This window comes from Clinocottus analis, unplaced genomic scaffold, assembly GCF_023055335.1.
Source record: "Clinocottus analis isolate CAN_PGR_092001 unplaced genomic scaffold, fCliAna1.0.p SCAF_3, whole genome shotgun sequence".
Lineage (NCBI taxonomy): Eukaryota > Metazoa > Chordata > Actinopteri > Perciformes > Cottidae > Clinocottus > Clinocottus analis.
In genome coordinates, this window is record NW_027176042.1 from 13,309,094 (window position 1) to 13,325,350 (window position 16,257).

The window sequence follows — 16,257 nt, forward strand, 5'->3', positions numbered from 1 at the left end:
ATAGCAAGTTTTGGTTAAAAAGGCAACATATGCAACATGAACCTATGTACTGAATAAAAAGCAGCAGCAGCCAAAATTACAAAAAATGGTTCACCAGACACTTAAAATAAAATATCATACAAAACAGAAAACACAATTGGACAGTGTGTTCTCCAAAGATTGAGAAATACATTCAGAACTCAGCTGAACATTGCTATGCGACATTCTTAACATACGTGTGAGTATCATTTGTTCTAAGTGCTTTTCCGCCCCCATGCAATGTGTGCTAAACAGAAGAACACCTGTCTCATTTACGCGTCTCTCTACGGATCCCCTTTACGGACAAGAGTAATGGGCTGCTTGGTTCCAGGCCGAACAGTAAAGGTCATGCCATACTGATGTTTTGACTGCGTTCCGTTGCTGAAAAAAACAAAACATTCATGATTATGTGTTGATTCTGAAGACATACTGATTTCTTTTGTCTTAGAAAAGTCAAGGTTTTATATTTAAGCACTCTTACCTGGTGGGAACGTTCACTGAAGAGGTTTCCTGATATTTTTTGGCCACTTTATTTTCCAGCTCCTGCATGTTCAGTGTTACTGCTTTGTTGGGGAATTTCTGGCTCTGTGGTGCAGCTCTGTGGACAACAGGGACTTTATTGTCCTCATCGGACAGTGGGGCGCCCCAGTCATCAGAAGTGGACTCTGCCTCGTTTGCTGGGGCCATTTTGTGGTCCATTTCTGACATCTTCTTCTGAAGGATGCTCAGGAGCGTGGCCTGGCTGGGTGAAAGAGTGGATGGCAGCTGAGCAGGGGCCAACTTGGGTTTCGTCATGGGTTGAAGCTTTGGTTTGACATCGAAGTCAGGAGGTGGGAGTTTTGGAGCTGCTGGGGGTTTGATTTTTGGGGGAGGAGGTGGAACATGAGATGGAGGGAGAGGGATCTCATTTAGTGTTGATGCCTTTTTTATGGGAGGGTCAGGTGGAGGGACCGAAGGAGGCGGCTCCATAGTGTCGTCAGAACCGTCAAAATCATCAAACTCTGGCGGTGGAGGGAGTAATGGCATCATTAACTCCTCAGACTGTGTGGGTTGATCATTTGAGGGGCTTTGCATTGCCTTTAGCTTCTGCTCAACCAGGTTGGTCGTACTTGGGGATGCAGGCGTCCTTTTGAAAGCTGAACTGATGGATGGCATCAAGTCATTGACTAGAGCAGGACTGGTGGATTTTACTGGATCCCTAATTGTTGGCGTATCGACCACAGGACTGACAGACTTTAGGCTCTCTTGTATCCTTTCCAGAGATGTTAGAGAAGAGGATGAGCTGGACCTTGGCGTGACAATAAATGAATTGAGACGAGTGTCACTCGGCTGAATGCTTGCACTCGGCTGTTCAATCATCTTACCGCTGTTTTCGCGTGACAGAGGGTGACTTGATTTATGTTTGTCTCTTTCTTTAGCTGCCAATAAAAGAGCCAGCGGGGACGCTGCAGGTCCATCTCGTGCCCCGTGGGTTTCACTACTCTTCAGGTTGCGTAGTTTATGATCTATTAGCGGACTGAAATTGCGACTTCGACTTGGAGAACTTACATTTGTGTCCTTGATGGTCTCTGAATTCACCCGAGTACCATTTAGTTTCAGCAGCTGTAGTGACGTCTGTTGTAGAGTCTGGAGGGGTTTGTCTTCTTTGGGCTGTACTAAAACTAAGTCTTTTTTGGGCTGAACTGAAACTATTTCGGTTTTGGGCAGTGCTGTAATTATTTCTGTTTTGGGCGGTACTGAAATTATTTCTTTTTTAGCTTCCTTTTTTTGCTCAGGAGGCGGCGATTGAGAAGGTTGGGTCATTTGTAAGTTCTCCTTGAGCTTCTCTACAACTTTGGGAGCCGGTTTATACGGCGTAGACACTTTAGGGCCTTTCCCATCCACCTGGACAAGAACTGGGACAGAGTTAACGGACGCAGAATCTTCCAAGAGTAACATCTGCTTGCGCCTTGTGTCTTTCTCTTCATACCCACTCAGGATTGAGGTCTGAGGAACATAGTAAAGCTTTGCTGTGTTTTGGGGATTGAAAGTGGACAGGGTGGTTGTCTGCACGGGAGGAGGTGGGGCAGGACTCCCTGGTGGGGAGTCAAAGTTGGATATAGAGGAAAGTCTAATGGGTTTTGGAGGTGGGTTTTTGTGTTGCCTTTCAGAAGGAGGCAGGGGTGGGGAAAATGTCGGACGCTCAGGTACTTTGGTTGGCGTTGGACTGGAAATTGGGACGGAAGATAAAGAGCCACTGGAGCCAGTAGATGGAGGCTTTGGTGGAGGTTTTGGCGGAGCCATTGCTGGCGGTTTTATAAAGGTTAAGTCTTCCCCCTCAATGGAAGGTCCCAGTGACGTCGTGGAGGAATCGGGCATGGATAGAGAGTGAAGGGATGCCACATTTAGACTGTTCAGGTCACCCATGAAGTCTGGTGGAGGGATAAAAGGCATCCCTGGAGGGGGTGGAGGAGCCATAGCGGGAGGAGGAGGAACAAATATTCCTTCCTCTCCGAGGTCAGGCACAGAGATACGAGAGCCATTGAACAAGTGATCTCCACCAACTAAGGGAAGAAAGAGAAGAGAGAATAACTGAGAAAAGTGTTTGGCACTGTTGTACACTGTGAAGCAGGAGTAATTACAATATTTATCATATTTCAAGTATTTGTAAAAGCATTCACAAGTATGTGAGAAATGTTAAATAGCGACTAAGTGACAAAAAACACTGACAGGCTAAGTAGGCACCCAACTGTGTGAAACGCTCAAGTGATCCTCGTCCAGATTTATTTAATGTTGATAATGAAACAAAAATAATTACAAGCAATAACTGATTCTGAAAAACAAGATTAAGACCTGGTGGTTAGCAGGAAAAATCAGAGCTTTGCTAACCCCCTTATCATATCAAAGTACAAATAACTGTAGATCATAAAGAATCAACAATGTTTCCTGTTGAGATCCAGTCTGGACGTTATGAACAAAATATTCTGTTACAATCAAGGAATACGTTAGTATTTCCTCATTGAATCTTAATTTATCAAGATATCACAATATCTTGATATATTTTTCATCACAATATGATTTCAACAAAAGACGATAAACTATCACATGAAATTAAAACCCAACCCAAGCTGAAAGAAATTAGTTTAAAGTCAGATCAACAAGTGATATAGTTAAATTAGTTACATTTGAATTACCCACACTTTGTTAATGCTAACACTCCCATTCTGTAAATATATTTGCCGTCTGGTATGGCAGTTTAGACACATTCAGGAGGGTTATTGAGCAACAACCTGAACAAACATTTACCTTCCAACCCTTTACAGAGACATTTTGATTGCTGTGATCCATCAAGTGAGTCAGAGTAAAAACACTGCAAAAGATCTGGGACCTTCAGAGTGTAAATAATGAAATTCTAGTGTTTCCCAAGTTAAACTTAAAGTACATATTTGCGATAGGTAGACGCTCACCTGAACCATTGATCTTTTCACCGTTGATAGGGGGGAGGAGAGGGACTTTGGGTGTCGGGACGTTAATCCCTTGAAAGCTGTCTGATAAGAACTGTAAAAACAAAAAAAACATCAAAATCTCCTCATCTGAGACACAAAAAAACGAGCAGGGTTCAAGAACAGCAGAATACAAAACATGAAGTCTACATCCTGTTAAGAGGCACTAGTAAGTATTCACTCCTGGAGTGAACAAACCAGTTCTCAACTGCTGCAGAGCTCACTGTGCCTTGAAACAAATGAGCCTGTGTCCAATATGTTCTACATCATTGGCATCAACAAAAAACAATACATCTCACTTTAGTAGCTCTCAGGGCTGAGTATTATGAAGATCCTAATGTGTAGCTGAAATAGCAAATTATTACAAGTTAAATATTTATAGAAAGCTATATTTAAAAAATCTCTCATATAATGATTTATAGTGAACATAAAAAAATGTGCTCCGACAGAAAATACTATTATGTTACAACATGTATACATTCATAAAGTCTGTTTCCAAATAAGTGCATTTTTTAGACATGTCTTAGGTTTGACATAAAACGGAGACGGAGATTTCAAAAGGATCATTTTTATTTTCTGCATGCTTCACTCATGAGGCACACTCTGTGATTCATACTGTAAGATACACCTTTTATTCATCACATTGTCCTCCTGTGAAAGTGGGCCTGGCCGAGAAAATTGCAGGCTGTCACTTAGAAATTTGTAGGCTTGTATGTGCGTGTGTGAATATGATCGTCTGTTCTCGTCATGGTCACCCAAAATAAACACAGACTATGTTGACACAATACAAGTCCATGGGATTTCACAGATTATATGCCCTTCGAAAGGGCAAGTAAAAAAAGCAATCATTCCAGCAACACAAAACTTATTTTTACTGCTGTAAAGCAACAAACGCACACCAGTTTCGCTTTAAATGTATTATTAATAAGGCTGGTAATAATTTAGGATTTAAAAGTTGCTGGTAAACTGCTTTATAGCCCTTTAAATGCTTGTCTTCCAAATTTAAATACATTGGAGGTCTGCCTTATGACACACTTCTCTCTCTTCTGTAATAATCCTCTTGGAAAAGTATGAACACTACACGACAGGTCGAGGGCGTGTCAGTAAAGATGGCGTCTGATCCAGTTTGATTTCCTCTGTTTGTTCCCTGCACTATGACTCACTTTCATCTGTCACAGCAGTTCCAGCTGTCCTGCCCATGTGCGTCTAGGTGTGCCACAGCCAACACATGCCACAGACGCACTCACCGAACACTCCCAAACTCTGAGGGGTGTGAATCATAGCAGCGAGGAGCTCTTTATTTATATCTGCGCCATGATGACATAATTGGAGGCCTAATGGCCATGGGATCTTTTACCAGGTAAAAGTATCAATGCCACAATGTAAAAATACTTAATCATAAGTAGAAGTGAGTGGTAGAGTGTTAGTTTGTATATGAGTGACCCTAAATATGTTTATAAGGGGCCACAAGCCAAACAGTTTAGAAGCCACTTGTTTAATCTTTAACAATGTATTGTAAAATAATATCATATGTCTATAAATCTGAAAAACAACTAGTAATTGTAGCTGTCAGATATATTTAGTGCCGTACAAAAGGAAGTACTTTTCTCTCAAATGTGGTGAAGTAAAAGTATAGTAGATTAAAAATGAAATTATGCGAGTACAAACTCAGTCCTTAAGTTAAAGTACTTAATTACTTTCCACCTCTGATGTTACATCATCAATACACCAAAATCAAATGTGGTTGTTTTATAAAATGTAGGAAATGTATGAATCATTGACTTTTGCTGTAATTTCTTAACTTCAAGTTTCCAGTTTTAGAATTCCCCTGAACTGTAAATCGAATCTTGATTTTTGAAAATCCATCTGCAGATTTAGCTTTTGTTTTACAGTACAAATATACAGTATATGTAATGCACCTGCATGTAGAGACCATCTCTATTGTGGATAACATTTTGTGACTATATCACGTTGGGAGGAATGCCATCTTTCAAAGGCTACAGCATATGATTTAAGAACAATATCAGAGGTCTCACTCCCGCATGAGGATATATTATAGTTATTGAACTAAAAGTGACGCTCACCAAACAAACACAAATGGACAGAAATTCAACTGGCGTCATCTGACAAAATTACAAATGATTGATTAACAAGTGTTGATTCACTTGTCCTGTCCCTGTGCTTGTTCAGGATGACCCAAATTCGAACACAGTCAAGCACTAAACTGTTCTTTATCAGGTAATTTGCATCTGCGCAGCTCTGCAGATATAGAGTACAAGATAAAGTAATCCTTCAATTGCAATAAAAGGACCACTCAGAGTGACACATATTTAATGTTATTCTAATGTCTGAAACTGAGTGAAACATGAGACTATGTTCAGGCCATGCAACATGAAGTTTTACTAAAATACTCACAGCGTGATGATTGACGGTGGGTCTGGCCCGCACACTGGCAGTTCCTGACTCGGGGATCGCTGATGACTCCAGCACCAGCTCCACATTGTCTGAGAAAGCAAAAGATTTGTATATATTTCACACACACACACACACACACACACACACACACACACACACACACACACACACACATACACAATTCAGAAAGCCTCCAGTACAATTCACCATCCAAAACTGCACCGTGTATATGTGTCTATTGTTCTTTTCTCTTGTGAAGATGAGTACGTTCTGGTCCTTTTGCAGGTAATGACAAACCAAGTGGCCTCTTAGTTGTTGTCACTGAACTTAACGATCTATTCTGAGATCCCCTCTGCTGTTAAAGGCAGTTTTGTTGTTGATAGTGACAGGAAGCGGAACAGATGAATGCAATCTTTTGTTTAAACAGCGTTGTGTTGCAGTGAAAGTTTAATTATGCAGGTAACTGACTTAATTGTCCATCAAGAGTCCATCTGTTGCTTGCAACACTTTGCAAATTGATCTCAGGATTTGAACGTTTTATCGGATAAAGTTAGGTGAAATCAATTTGAGTTGTTTTTAATTTTACTCTCTCCAAAAAAACTTTCATCAAATGTCGGCTTGACATTAACGCGTCATGTTTGTAGTGCAATCAGCAGGGCACAATGAAAAGTGGCGAAGAGCTATTTCTGTAAATGGATCAGTGTTTTGTGGAAATGGTGAGAAAGTTGTCTGTTGGTCTTTGCGTTCAGTTCAAAGCCCCATCAGGTAAAAGGTAAAGATGTGTTGAATGACAAAGACACAATCACTTAAAGTATCAAACTCTAAATGTGAAACAACAAGACGCCCCTCTGCTAAACAGAGGTCGGTTGGAAAAAGAAAATGTCAACACATTCCTTTGCTGTTCTTTCCAGTGTCAGTCATCGAGCTTGTCCAACGAGTGACAGATGAAAGGAACTTGGCATTGAGAGGTACTTAGTTTGCATGTACTGTCAGCCATCAATGACAACACCTTATATTGCAGAGAGGCCAAAGGGCTTCACATTTAAACAAGGAAGGAACACAAAGTGTTTTTTCTTTACGCGTTTAGTATAACCATCATGTTACAATCCAAATACAACTGCGGGATCAACTCAGTACAAACAATTAGAGAAAGAATTGTCTGGGGTGTTGAACCAGTCCAACTTATTAGTTTTCTCATTGTGCACCTGCCTCATTTAAATAGACAAATATTCCCTCTCAAGTTGCAGCTTTGCATACAGCAATCCCTCTTGTGTCCGCAGACGCCTGGTTAGTTTTTCTGTAAACTGATCTCAACATGTGAGAGTGGATATTGTCTGGTGTTGCCCTAATATGATGGTGTAAGATGTCTTTTCCTGGTCTTGAACGCTAAGCAATATAATCGGAAAATCATTTCACACTTTGCTTTTATTGTTTGGCAATAAACAATGAACTCAAAGTCCACATACTATTTTTTTTAGAGCTTTCAACCACATCCTATGGTCTTCCTCAGCAAATGGAGAAGACTCATTTGTAATGATATGTATATATGCTGTCATATGTTCTTAAAGTACAAAAAAAAAGTTTCCAGTCCCTCAAGGTATTTAAAAGAAAAAGTGATCTGTCACTGACACTAATTATAGGTGAGACCACAATCACCATTAGATATAATTTTGTTTTTTCCTGAAATTAAAGCTGACTCATACTTACATAAACTACTCTCAGACAATGTCTAAACAGTTGAACAAACACACTGTATGCAGCCGTTTTAGACACAACTCCATTTACAGAGTATTGGATATTGACTATATTCAGTTCTTCCAGTTTCCTTGGTTGGAGAGACATTCACACACAATCCCTTGTTTCCTCAGCGCAATGTTGAGGCGACACTAAATAACAGTAAGTGAACATAATTGGCAGAGGACAAGTCAGTGAGAAGCCAGACGTGCAAGGTCGCAGCTATACCAAGAAGAAGGGATTCGAACATTTAAGAACAGGTTTTCCGGATGAATCACATTGATGGCATCCGCAGCGACATGAGCATCAGGACGTGTCATTACCATACTACAACGCAGTTGAGCTTTCCTTTAGGATCAACAGGCAGCGCATTAAGTTTACACATGGGAGCATCGGGACTTTAACACTTGTGTCCATGTCAACAGTCAGTACAAAGGTCGTGTTATTCTTTAGTGAGTCGTAAAAAGTGGATGCGTGATCTGTTAGAACCAATGGGCCCGTGCGCAGTGTTGGCTACTCACCCATGTCCTTGAATTTGGTATTGGTGTCGAAAAGAGACTGATTCTTTCGACCCAGAAAATGCAACGTCCCCCTCTTCATGATTATTGATTAGTTGGCGTGTGGATACAACTGGGCGGCAGGATTACTGACGCATTGTGAATCAACAGGTAAATCCGAGGTAAAGCGCAGGTGCTAGTTTGGCGACAGGTGCCCCGCAGCGCAGCAGGTAAATCTGACTCCGATGATTTGGTGCAAACTATTTGGGCCGTACAGAAAAAACTGGAGTTAACCCCGCCCACTCTTTTTTCACCGCGCCTACGGTCTTTGTACACTCCCAACAGGTGAGGCCGTGACTCTCCTTTTCTCATTCCAGCATATATCTCACCTGCGCGCAGAGTGAGCCTCTAAAGCTCGGTGGTATGTCACAGTGCGTCATTTGGTAGAGACAGGGGGCAATTTGATTAAGATGATTATAATAAACATGATTGAGAAGGAACACAGTTTTGACATTGCAGCACATAAAGAAGAGCCAAATGTTTTTTTTTATGTCGTATGAGAAGTAAAATGTTGATGGGAAATAAAATGGCTATTCTGCTTTTCATGTGTCTATGTTTCTTTTATGTGTCATAATCATTATGGTCAAGTACATAGTGTAAACTTTATTCTAATTTACTTTTACTTCTATAACGTTTTTCAAAGCCAGTATTGTACAAAGAGAAAGGTGAAAAGTAGCTACTAAAGTACAAAAAACTTTACTTGAGTATTTCCATCATAAGCTGTTTATACTTCTATACTCCACCTTATTAAAGGAAAACATTGTATATTTTTTAAACTTACAGCTGTAGTCTGATTATCAAGATTTGAATAACAAAATCTGTAATGATCTTATGATACATGATGCATTATTATTAATTATACTGCCCAAAATGAAAGCTTCTCTGCTAAAACATTACATAACTCACATTAAGTATTGCTTCATAAAACGCATCACTAATAATAATGAAAATAACAACAACAACAATAATAATAATGACAATAATAATAATTATTATATTTTAACTTAACACTGACAGGGCCCACTCTGCAGAATTAGTATTTTTGATACTTAAAGTACAAATTATTGATTGATTATTGATTGATTAAGTAAACTTATGTTTACTTAAGTAACGTTTTAGTGTGTCCTTTTTGTTCTTCCTGTGACTGATTATGTTTTATAGAGTGTGTCAGACGCCTTACCATTACCACTATGTTAGTTATATCTTTAGGTGTTTGCTCAGTTATTTATTAATTATGATTGAAACTGCAAGCTTCTGTCATGAAACTCCTTTTTGCTTCTTCATTATACGTAAATGATATTGCTATAGGTATTGCCTGAACCCTGTGGAGTTATTCACTTCAGGGTGCTCAAGCCTGTGACATAAGCGGGATAACTGATGTTAAAGAGGATCAAGACTCAACCAAAGCTCAGACTGAGCTGACGCATGACAGCGAGTCTACTGCAGTGCCCACCGACGGAAAATTAAGAGCTTTGTTACACCAAGATATTACCAGCAGCACACAGTAACGATGTACATTTAATTATACTATATTAGTACTGCCTGGAAGTCTTCTCACATGAGCATTTACATTTTCTGCTTCAACTGCACTACACTTCAGAGGGAATATACTGTACATTTGACTTTCTACTTCTATTTTACAGCTTCAGTTACTTATGTCTGTACACTTGTGTATTATATCATACATGGACATTCAATACATAAAAAATATATATTCTTACAACCAGGCTGCAACATGGATGGGAGACCAGACGTGGTATACAGAAATTACTTTTAACTCAACTAACTTAAACAAACAAAACAAATACCTTGAAATCAATCAATAAGTATATGTTTCTGATACACATAGCCTAGATAAAGTAAAGTAGAGGATCAATACTTCTTCCACTGTTGGTTTTTATGATAGATTATGGTTTGTACAGATCCGTAAATCTTACTAGTATTATAATAATCCAGTAAGGACAATCAATCTCTTTCCTTCTTCAGATTTACGGCAAATGTAAAAAGACACTTACATTTAATATTAGTGTTATTAACTTAATACTCAAAAATTAGTGAAGCAAGTTTAAGTAGGAGCAGTTTTGACCTTGTGCTTTAATTACATAATAGTGGGTTGTAAAATTATCACTTGGCTAGAAAGTCAGTCCATCATTTCTTTCACGTCTGTCTGTTTCACCTTCAGTTGCCCTGGAGACAAGCAGACCGGTCCATCCGGTCGCTCTGTCGTCAGCGAGAATTCACCGCGCTGACGGATGTTGGCTGAAATGTGAAGAATGTGTTGGCAAGAGCCGTTGGCGCTTTAGCTGCTTCCCAGTGCTGAACATATTGTAAAGTTCAACTCAACCAAGGATATTGTGAAATGCACATTATGAGCTCTTTGGGCCATTTATAATTTAATTATTCAGGCATTCAATTGATTATGTTTTTGACACCTTACACTTATTCAATGATGGTTCTTATTGCATATAAACACGGTTGATACAAATAATATGTTGTGTTTTATAGAAACATCACTGTGTCCTGGTGCCAGACTAATACATGCACCACTATACAACAAATGTTGTATTGATCAACACCTGCTGGCCTTTGTTTCCACGTTAGTTTATCCATAAACCACACAGCCCTTGACCTGTGTTAGAAATCCAAAGTCAGCAGACATAAAAAGAAGTGAAGGGTGAAATACCATGAAAATTTTGCATTCCAGCATAACGAGAGGTTTATGGAAACAAAACTGAAGATGATTTCAGAAGCAATTTCATTAAGTGGAAGAATGTGAGCAGTTAAGGTGACAGCAGTTACAAAGTGTCTCATCTTTACAGATTCCTATCTAAAGCCAGCTTTCATTTGTGTCAGCAGTATTTCTTCCAAATAAAAACTGTTCACAGTGAGGTCAGTGAGCCTACGTCAGTGGTGGGCCGTCAGGGCCTGCTAGGCCTTCTCTGCTGGCCTGAACAGAATCACAAAGTTATAGCTATTTTATAATTTCATTGTTTTTCACAATTACACTACATGTATTGTTTTTGCCTATTAGCTTATCTTCTTATTGCACAAACTCCTGTCTTGTCTGCTCCTCAGCTCAGCTCAGCAGCACGGCTTGCCGGATAGCTTGTTAAGTATAGCTCATCCAATTAAATTTTGTTTCTCAATGCTAGAGTAGTTAGTTAAACAACATGCTAACAGCCAGCTAGCTAGCGTTAATATCTGCTAGCATAATGGATGTTGTGATTTGTCACAGGGCCGTGTGATTATTAGCATGCACTGTGATTGCTCAGTGAAGCTAGAACCTACAACCGAGAATCTCAGGATTTTCTAGATTTAATGTAATTTAAACCCACTCCGTCACAACAGGAGCATGGAGGGAGGTCACGTGTGGTTAAAGTGGTGTTGCATTACATTATATTTAACAACATTGGTATTTCATTTGCTCTGCATGTTTATTTCTTATGAGTGTTTTTGATGTATTTCTGTAGGCCAACCCCAGAAGTTAGCATCACACTGATTCCCCCTACTAAAAGCAATAGGATTTGTCCATTGTTATTTTGATTATTGCTAAAAAAAAATAAACTCTGTGGCAAAGAAACTCCTCGTTCACCAAGATAGTCTTAACAATTTAGATAACATAAGTTAAAAGCTACCATTAGGCTGTAAACAAACTACACCACGGTTGCTTGAGTGCAAGAAAACCCAACGAGGCTGGGAAGGTTGACTATAACGTGATAACGTTCAATAGCATCTTGTTAAGACACTGAAAAGCTTCCATATTCATGAGGAGTTTCTACTGACATATTTTGTATTGTTGAACAAAGCGTTATTCTACATTTGTGTCTACCACAGACTTTATCATAGGCATCTAATCCCAAAACCCATAAAAAACTGACTTTGAGAGGAACCGAAAGAAAAGAATACAAAATACAAAATGATTTCTGGGTTTTAGGAGTCATTTCTGTAGCACTGAGTAACATCTGTCCAGGGACGACAGATTAACATTTTTGTGGCTAACTCGCTTATCTCTATGAAGCACACAATAAAGCAGTAAAGCAAAATATCATTAACCTCTATTGAATGGAAGAAGCCGATATATTCAAATCGAGGCAAATGCTACATATTCTTAAGTATGATTTTTATAAATTAAGTGACCAGAACCTTTATCATGCTGTAACATCTCGCTTGAACAAAATCTTTGGCTCTATTTTCTGAGGACCATAAAATCAAATTATTTCAGTAGCCAGGGTTGTTTACAGTTTGTTGACATCCTGGGCCACTCAAACAAACTATCTGTAAACAAGAGCAGATGGAGGAGTAAGAGGGCCAAAAGCAGTGCCGTCAATCCAATGAAACCATAGGGTAAGCCAAGAGATCCCTGTGAGAAGTCTTAAGGAAAGAAGGTTTATGAATATAGCTAAATATGTTTAAACTATTGTTTGTCACAAAGAGCTTTCATAACTTAATGTCCAAAGCAGACTGTATGTGTGTGTATTTAAAAAAAATGTAATGCTACATTTTATGGTTGGTTTCCTAGTTTACTTACCTATACGTACCTCAGAGTTTACTTAATTTTTTCTGCTATGTGTCAATGACCGGCTCGCTGTGCAGTAGAGGTCATGTCCATGTGTGGAGTTACAGAGGTGCAACACATTCACATTGTTGAGTGGACTGACCAATTTCTTCACTCTCAGACCTTGTAAAAAGCATTAGACCACGTTGCTTGCTTCCATTTCACCTGCGAGACAATGACAACACTTTGACATCAAAAAGCACAACCAAGCAGGTCGACGTACAATAAGTCCTACTTATTTATTTCATAATATTTTACAAGGAAAGTAATCTATCCTACATAAAAGGAGATACGTCTAACAAAATATGGAAAACCTTTTTCTTTGGGTGAACACATAGTAAGTAATATAGTGTATAGATGATGAATCCATACAATTTGCAGAGTTCATCAAGCAAAATAATGCCTCCATAGAAACTTAATGAGCAGGGTTAACAACATTTTTTGGACAGCTGGTGTCATTGGTACACTAGGAAGTATTTCTACTCTGAGGTCTATTGTTAAGTTAAGTCTTTGCTGGCTAACAAAGTGGATTACAACAAAAGGATGATTGGCTCACACATGCGCTCGCGCACACACACACACACACACACACACACACACACACACACACACACACACACGCACACACTGCAGCCTGCTGCTTGTTTCTAATCTGCAAACTGACCATGCATGGATGTTCGGTGGACGCGATACTTTCCGGTTATATGGATTTTACAGGATTTCTTTTACATTTATTTATAAACCGACATGGGAAACAGCACTGGGTTGGCTGTGGAGGAACTACAAGCTTGTGAGAGTCATCAGTGGTACAGAAAATTTATGACCGAGTGCCCATCTGGACTTCTCACCTTTTATGAGTTCAAGCAGTTCTTTGGTCTGAGGAACCTGTCGGACACATCCAACGCCTACGTTAAGACCATGTTTACAACGTTTGATATGAATGATGTAAGCTGATTTATAATCTTCTGGCAGGGTAATATATGCATTTTAATGTTAAGTAAAGCTAAATCCTTAAGTATGTTTACGTACTTTTTATCCTTACTGAATACGAGTGATGATGAAATGTTTTTAAAATGCACCCTTTACACAAAAAGACAGAAGTTTAATTTAGTGCTCATTACATTTATTTATTTATTTGATAACACTGCTATTATTGAATAATTATCCAGATCCTAAACATAATATATCTATTACCTTGGTTATCTGCTGCTACTACCAAACAATAAGGATTAAAAATGATCCTCGTCATCCTCATAAGAGAACACACAAAGATTGTTATTTGTTTACATGTACTTTATTTCCACCTATACATCTATTTCATGTCTGTTCATTCCCTATTTTCAAATTGTAAGAGCAAAGAAACTGGTTCATGTTCATCTACATTTCTTGACAGTGACTGTTTTCCCTCAGTGCCTGCCATTGTTTTCACAAGATTGTTTATGCTAATAAAAACCAGACTGAGAGAGACTAAGTCTATAAGGGACGTATCCCATTGACGCTGCTTACTCAACTAACCTGAAAACAGAACGGGTGCAACCCTTTTTTCATGGAGGTGTAGATCAATGTGCATTTCATTGAAATACGCCGCAGAATGTGTGGGCAAAAGGCCTTAATTCCACAATTTGATGGTCACGTGCACAGACTTGAATGTGGCAGGATTATACATTGAGTGCCACACTGCTCTGCTCATGACAATGTTCATCATGTCCTTTTCTTCTGTAGGATGGCTGCATTGATTTTATGGAGTATGTAGCTGCTCTGAGCCTGGTGCTAAAGGGAGGAGTGCAGCAGAAGCTCCGCTGGTACTTTAAACTGTATGATGTAGACAGGAGTGGCTACATCGACCGTGAGGAGCTGCTTCAGATAATTAAGGTGGGCATGAGCCTTCATGTTAAAGTTAGACAGTCCTGAAAACACCTGCTTAGACGTCTCGGGTCAGACAGAGATATGGCACAGAGATCCCACCCCGGCTTAGAGGAGCATGAAACAAACTGCAGTGATGCAAGGTGCAGAGAGCAATAGCTGTCACTTAGATGACATCTACTGGTAGAAGACATGTTGGCAACAATACATGTCTCAGTATTTAACATGATCTACTTTCTTTGTGTCATGTCTAGTCCATTCGTGCAATCAATGGGATTCCTAGTGAGATATCATCGGAGGACTTTGCCAACATGGTGTTTGACAAGATTGACATCAATGGAGATGGTAAGGCCCAAGGGCAAAATATTTAGTCAGGAGTTGGGCAGCTCGGTGTGGATGGGGGGAAAAAGCCGAATATCCACAACCCTGTCAAATTATTGACTAAATATGAATCTCTTTTATGACCAGCAGAGAGGACGTAAGTTCAGAGTGCGTGTTTGTTTTTTCCAGGGGAGCTTTCCTTTGAAGAGTTCATGGAGGGGGTTCAGAATGACAGCTTGCTGCTGACGACACTAACAGAGAGTTTGGACCTCACACACATTGTTCAAAAAATTCAAGGAGAGATGAGGACCAACATCTAATACTTCCAACTAGATGGGCCCTGATCCATGTTTTGTGTTTAACTGCGCCACCGCTGAAGAGGTGAGTTCAGGGCCCACAAATCATCAGGACCAAGGGATGTGGACCAATCTGTGGGGCAAAGGGCAGCACGGTTGTACCGTTTTGATTTTTCCTCACATATTCACGAGCCAGCAAAGACTTTCAATCAAACCCCAAAAATTAAAGTTGTATTCATGAAAAAGAAAGGACACTTTAACAATCAGTGCTCATGTGCATCCTGTGTTGGACTGCAGCTGAAATGAAACACTGCATTGTTCCTGTCCAAATTTCAATAAGTGCCAATTTATTTTAGCCATCACATGCACATTAAATACATATTGAACTTCAGAAGTTTATGGAAATCAATATACCTGATAACTTCCTTAATTATAATGTATGTTATAATGTAAAAACTGCAAAGTAGAGAAACCTGAGATTTTCCTTATCTGAGGCATTACAGTGATGTATGTGTTTTTGTTGAGCAGTTTCATACTTTTAATGGATTAGACCACCACCATCACGACTACCCTGTGAAAGATTAACATAAACACACACACACACACATATATATATATATATATATATATATATATATATATATATATATATATATATATATATATATATATATATATATTAGAATTGACATAAAAGTACATTTATCAAAAATAATTTGCTTTTCTTCTTTCAGCCTCTTATCTGAGTCTATTTCCATTTAGATTATTTCAAATTGTGTGTATTTACAATGGTTTCCCTTAAGTTGTCCTACAAATTGATAACTTAACGAAAACAACCAGCAGCTTTTTCACAACACTGGCAAGCTCTGAAACATTTAGCTGTGGCATTAGATTTCCGTTTTTCAGATTAGCTTTAAAATGAAGTTTCATGTTAGATAAGGTTATGCTGCTCTCAGGTTTGTTGGCTGGATAATTTATATTTAAGGAAAACAAAGGAGTATAACAATGCTTAATTC

General features: G+C 39.1%; 3 protein-coding genes across 3 annotated transcripts; 1 reads left to right on the forward strand and 2 right to left on the reverse strand.

Moving 5' to 3' along the window:
- Positions 1-219: 219 nt before the first annotated feature.
- LOC137796874 (uncharacterized) lies at positions 220-1,331 on the reverse strand. Its single transcript, XM_068595090.1, has 2 exons — positions 500-1,331; positions 220-399 (listed from the first exon to the last, which is right to left on the reverse strand). Exons 1-2 carry the CDS (start codon positions 1,171-1,173, stop codon positions 303-305), a joined length of 771 nt encoding a protein of 256 aa, XP_068451191.1. The 5' UTR covers positions 1,174-1,331; the 3' UTR covers positions 220-302.
- Positions 1,217-4,781, reverse strand: LOC137796060 (zyxin-like). Its single transcript, XM_068593704.1, has 4 exons — positions 4,748-4,781; positions 3,465-3,590; positions 1,567-2,561; positions 1,217-1,306 (listed from the first exon to the last, which is right to left on the reverse strand). Exons 1-4 carry the CDS (start codon positions 4,779-4,781, stop codon positions 1,217-1,219), a joined length of 1,245 nt encoding a protein of 414 aa, XP_068449805.1.
- An 8,727-nt stretch (positions 4,782-13,508) lies between these two features.
- guca1ab.2 (guanylate cyclase activator 1Ab.2) lies at positions 13,509-15,265 on the forward strand. Its single transcript, XM_068593705.1, has 4 exons — positions 13,509-13,706; positions 14,484-14,633; positions 14,879-14,969; positions 15,135-15,265. Exons 1-4 carry the CDS (start codon positions 13,509-13,511, stop codon positions 15,263-15,265), a joined length of 570 nt encoding a protein of 189 aa, XP_068449806.1.
- The last annotated feature ends 992 nt before the right edge of the window (positions 15,266-16,257 follow it).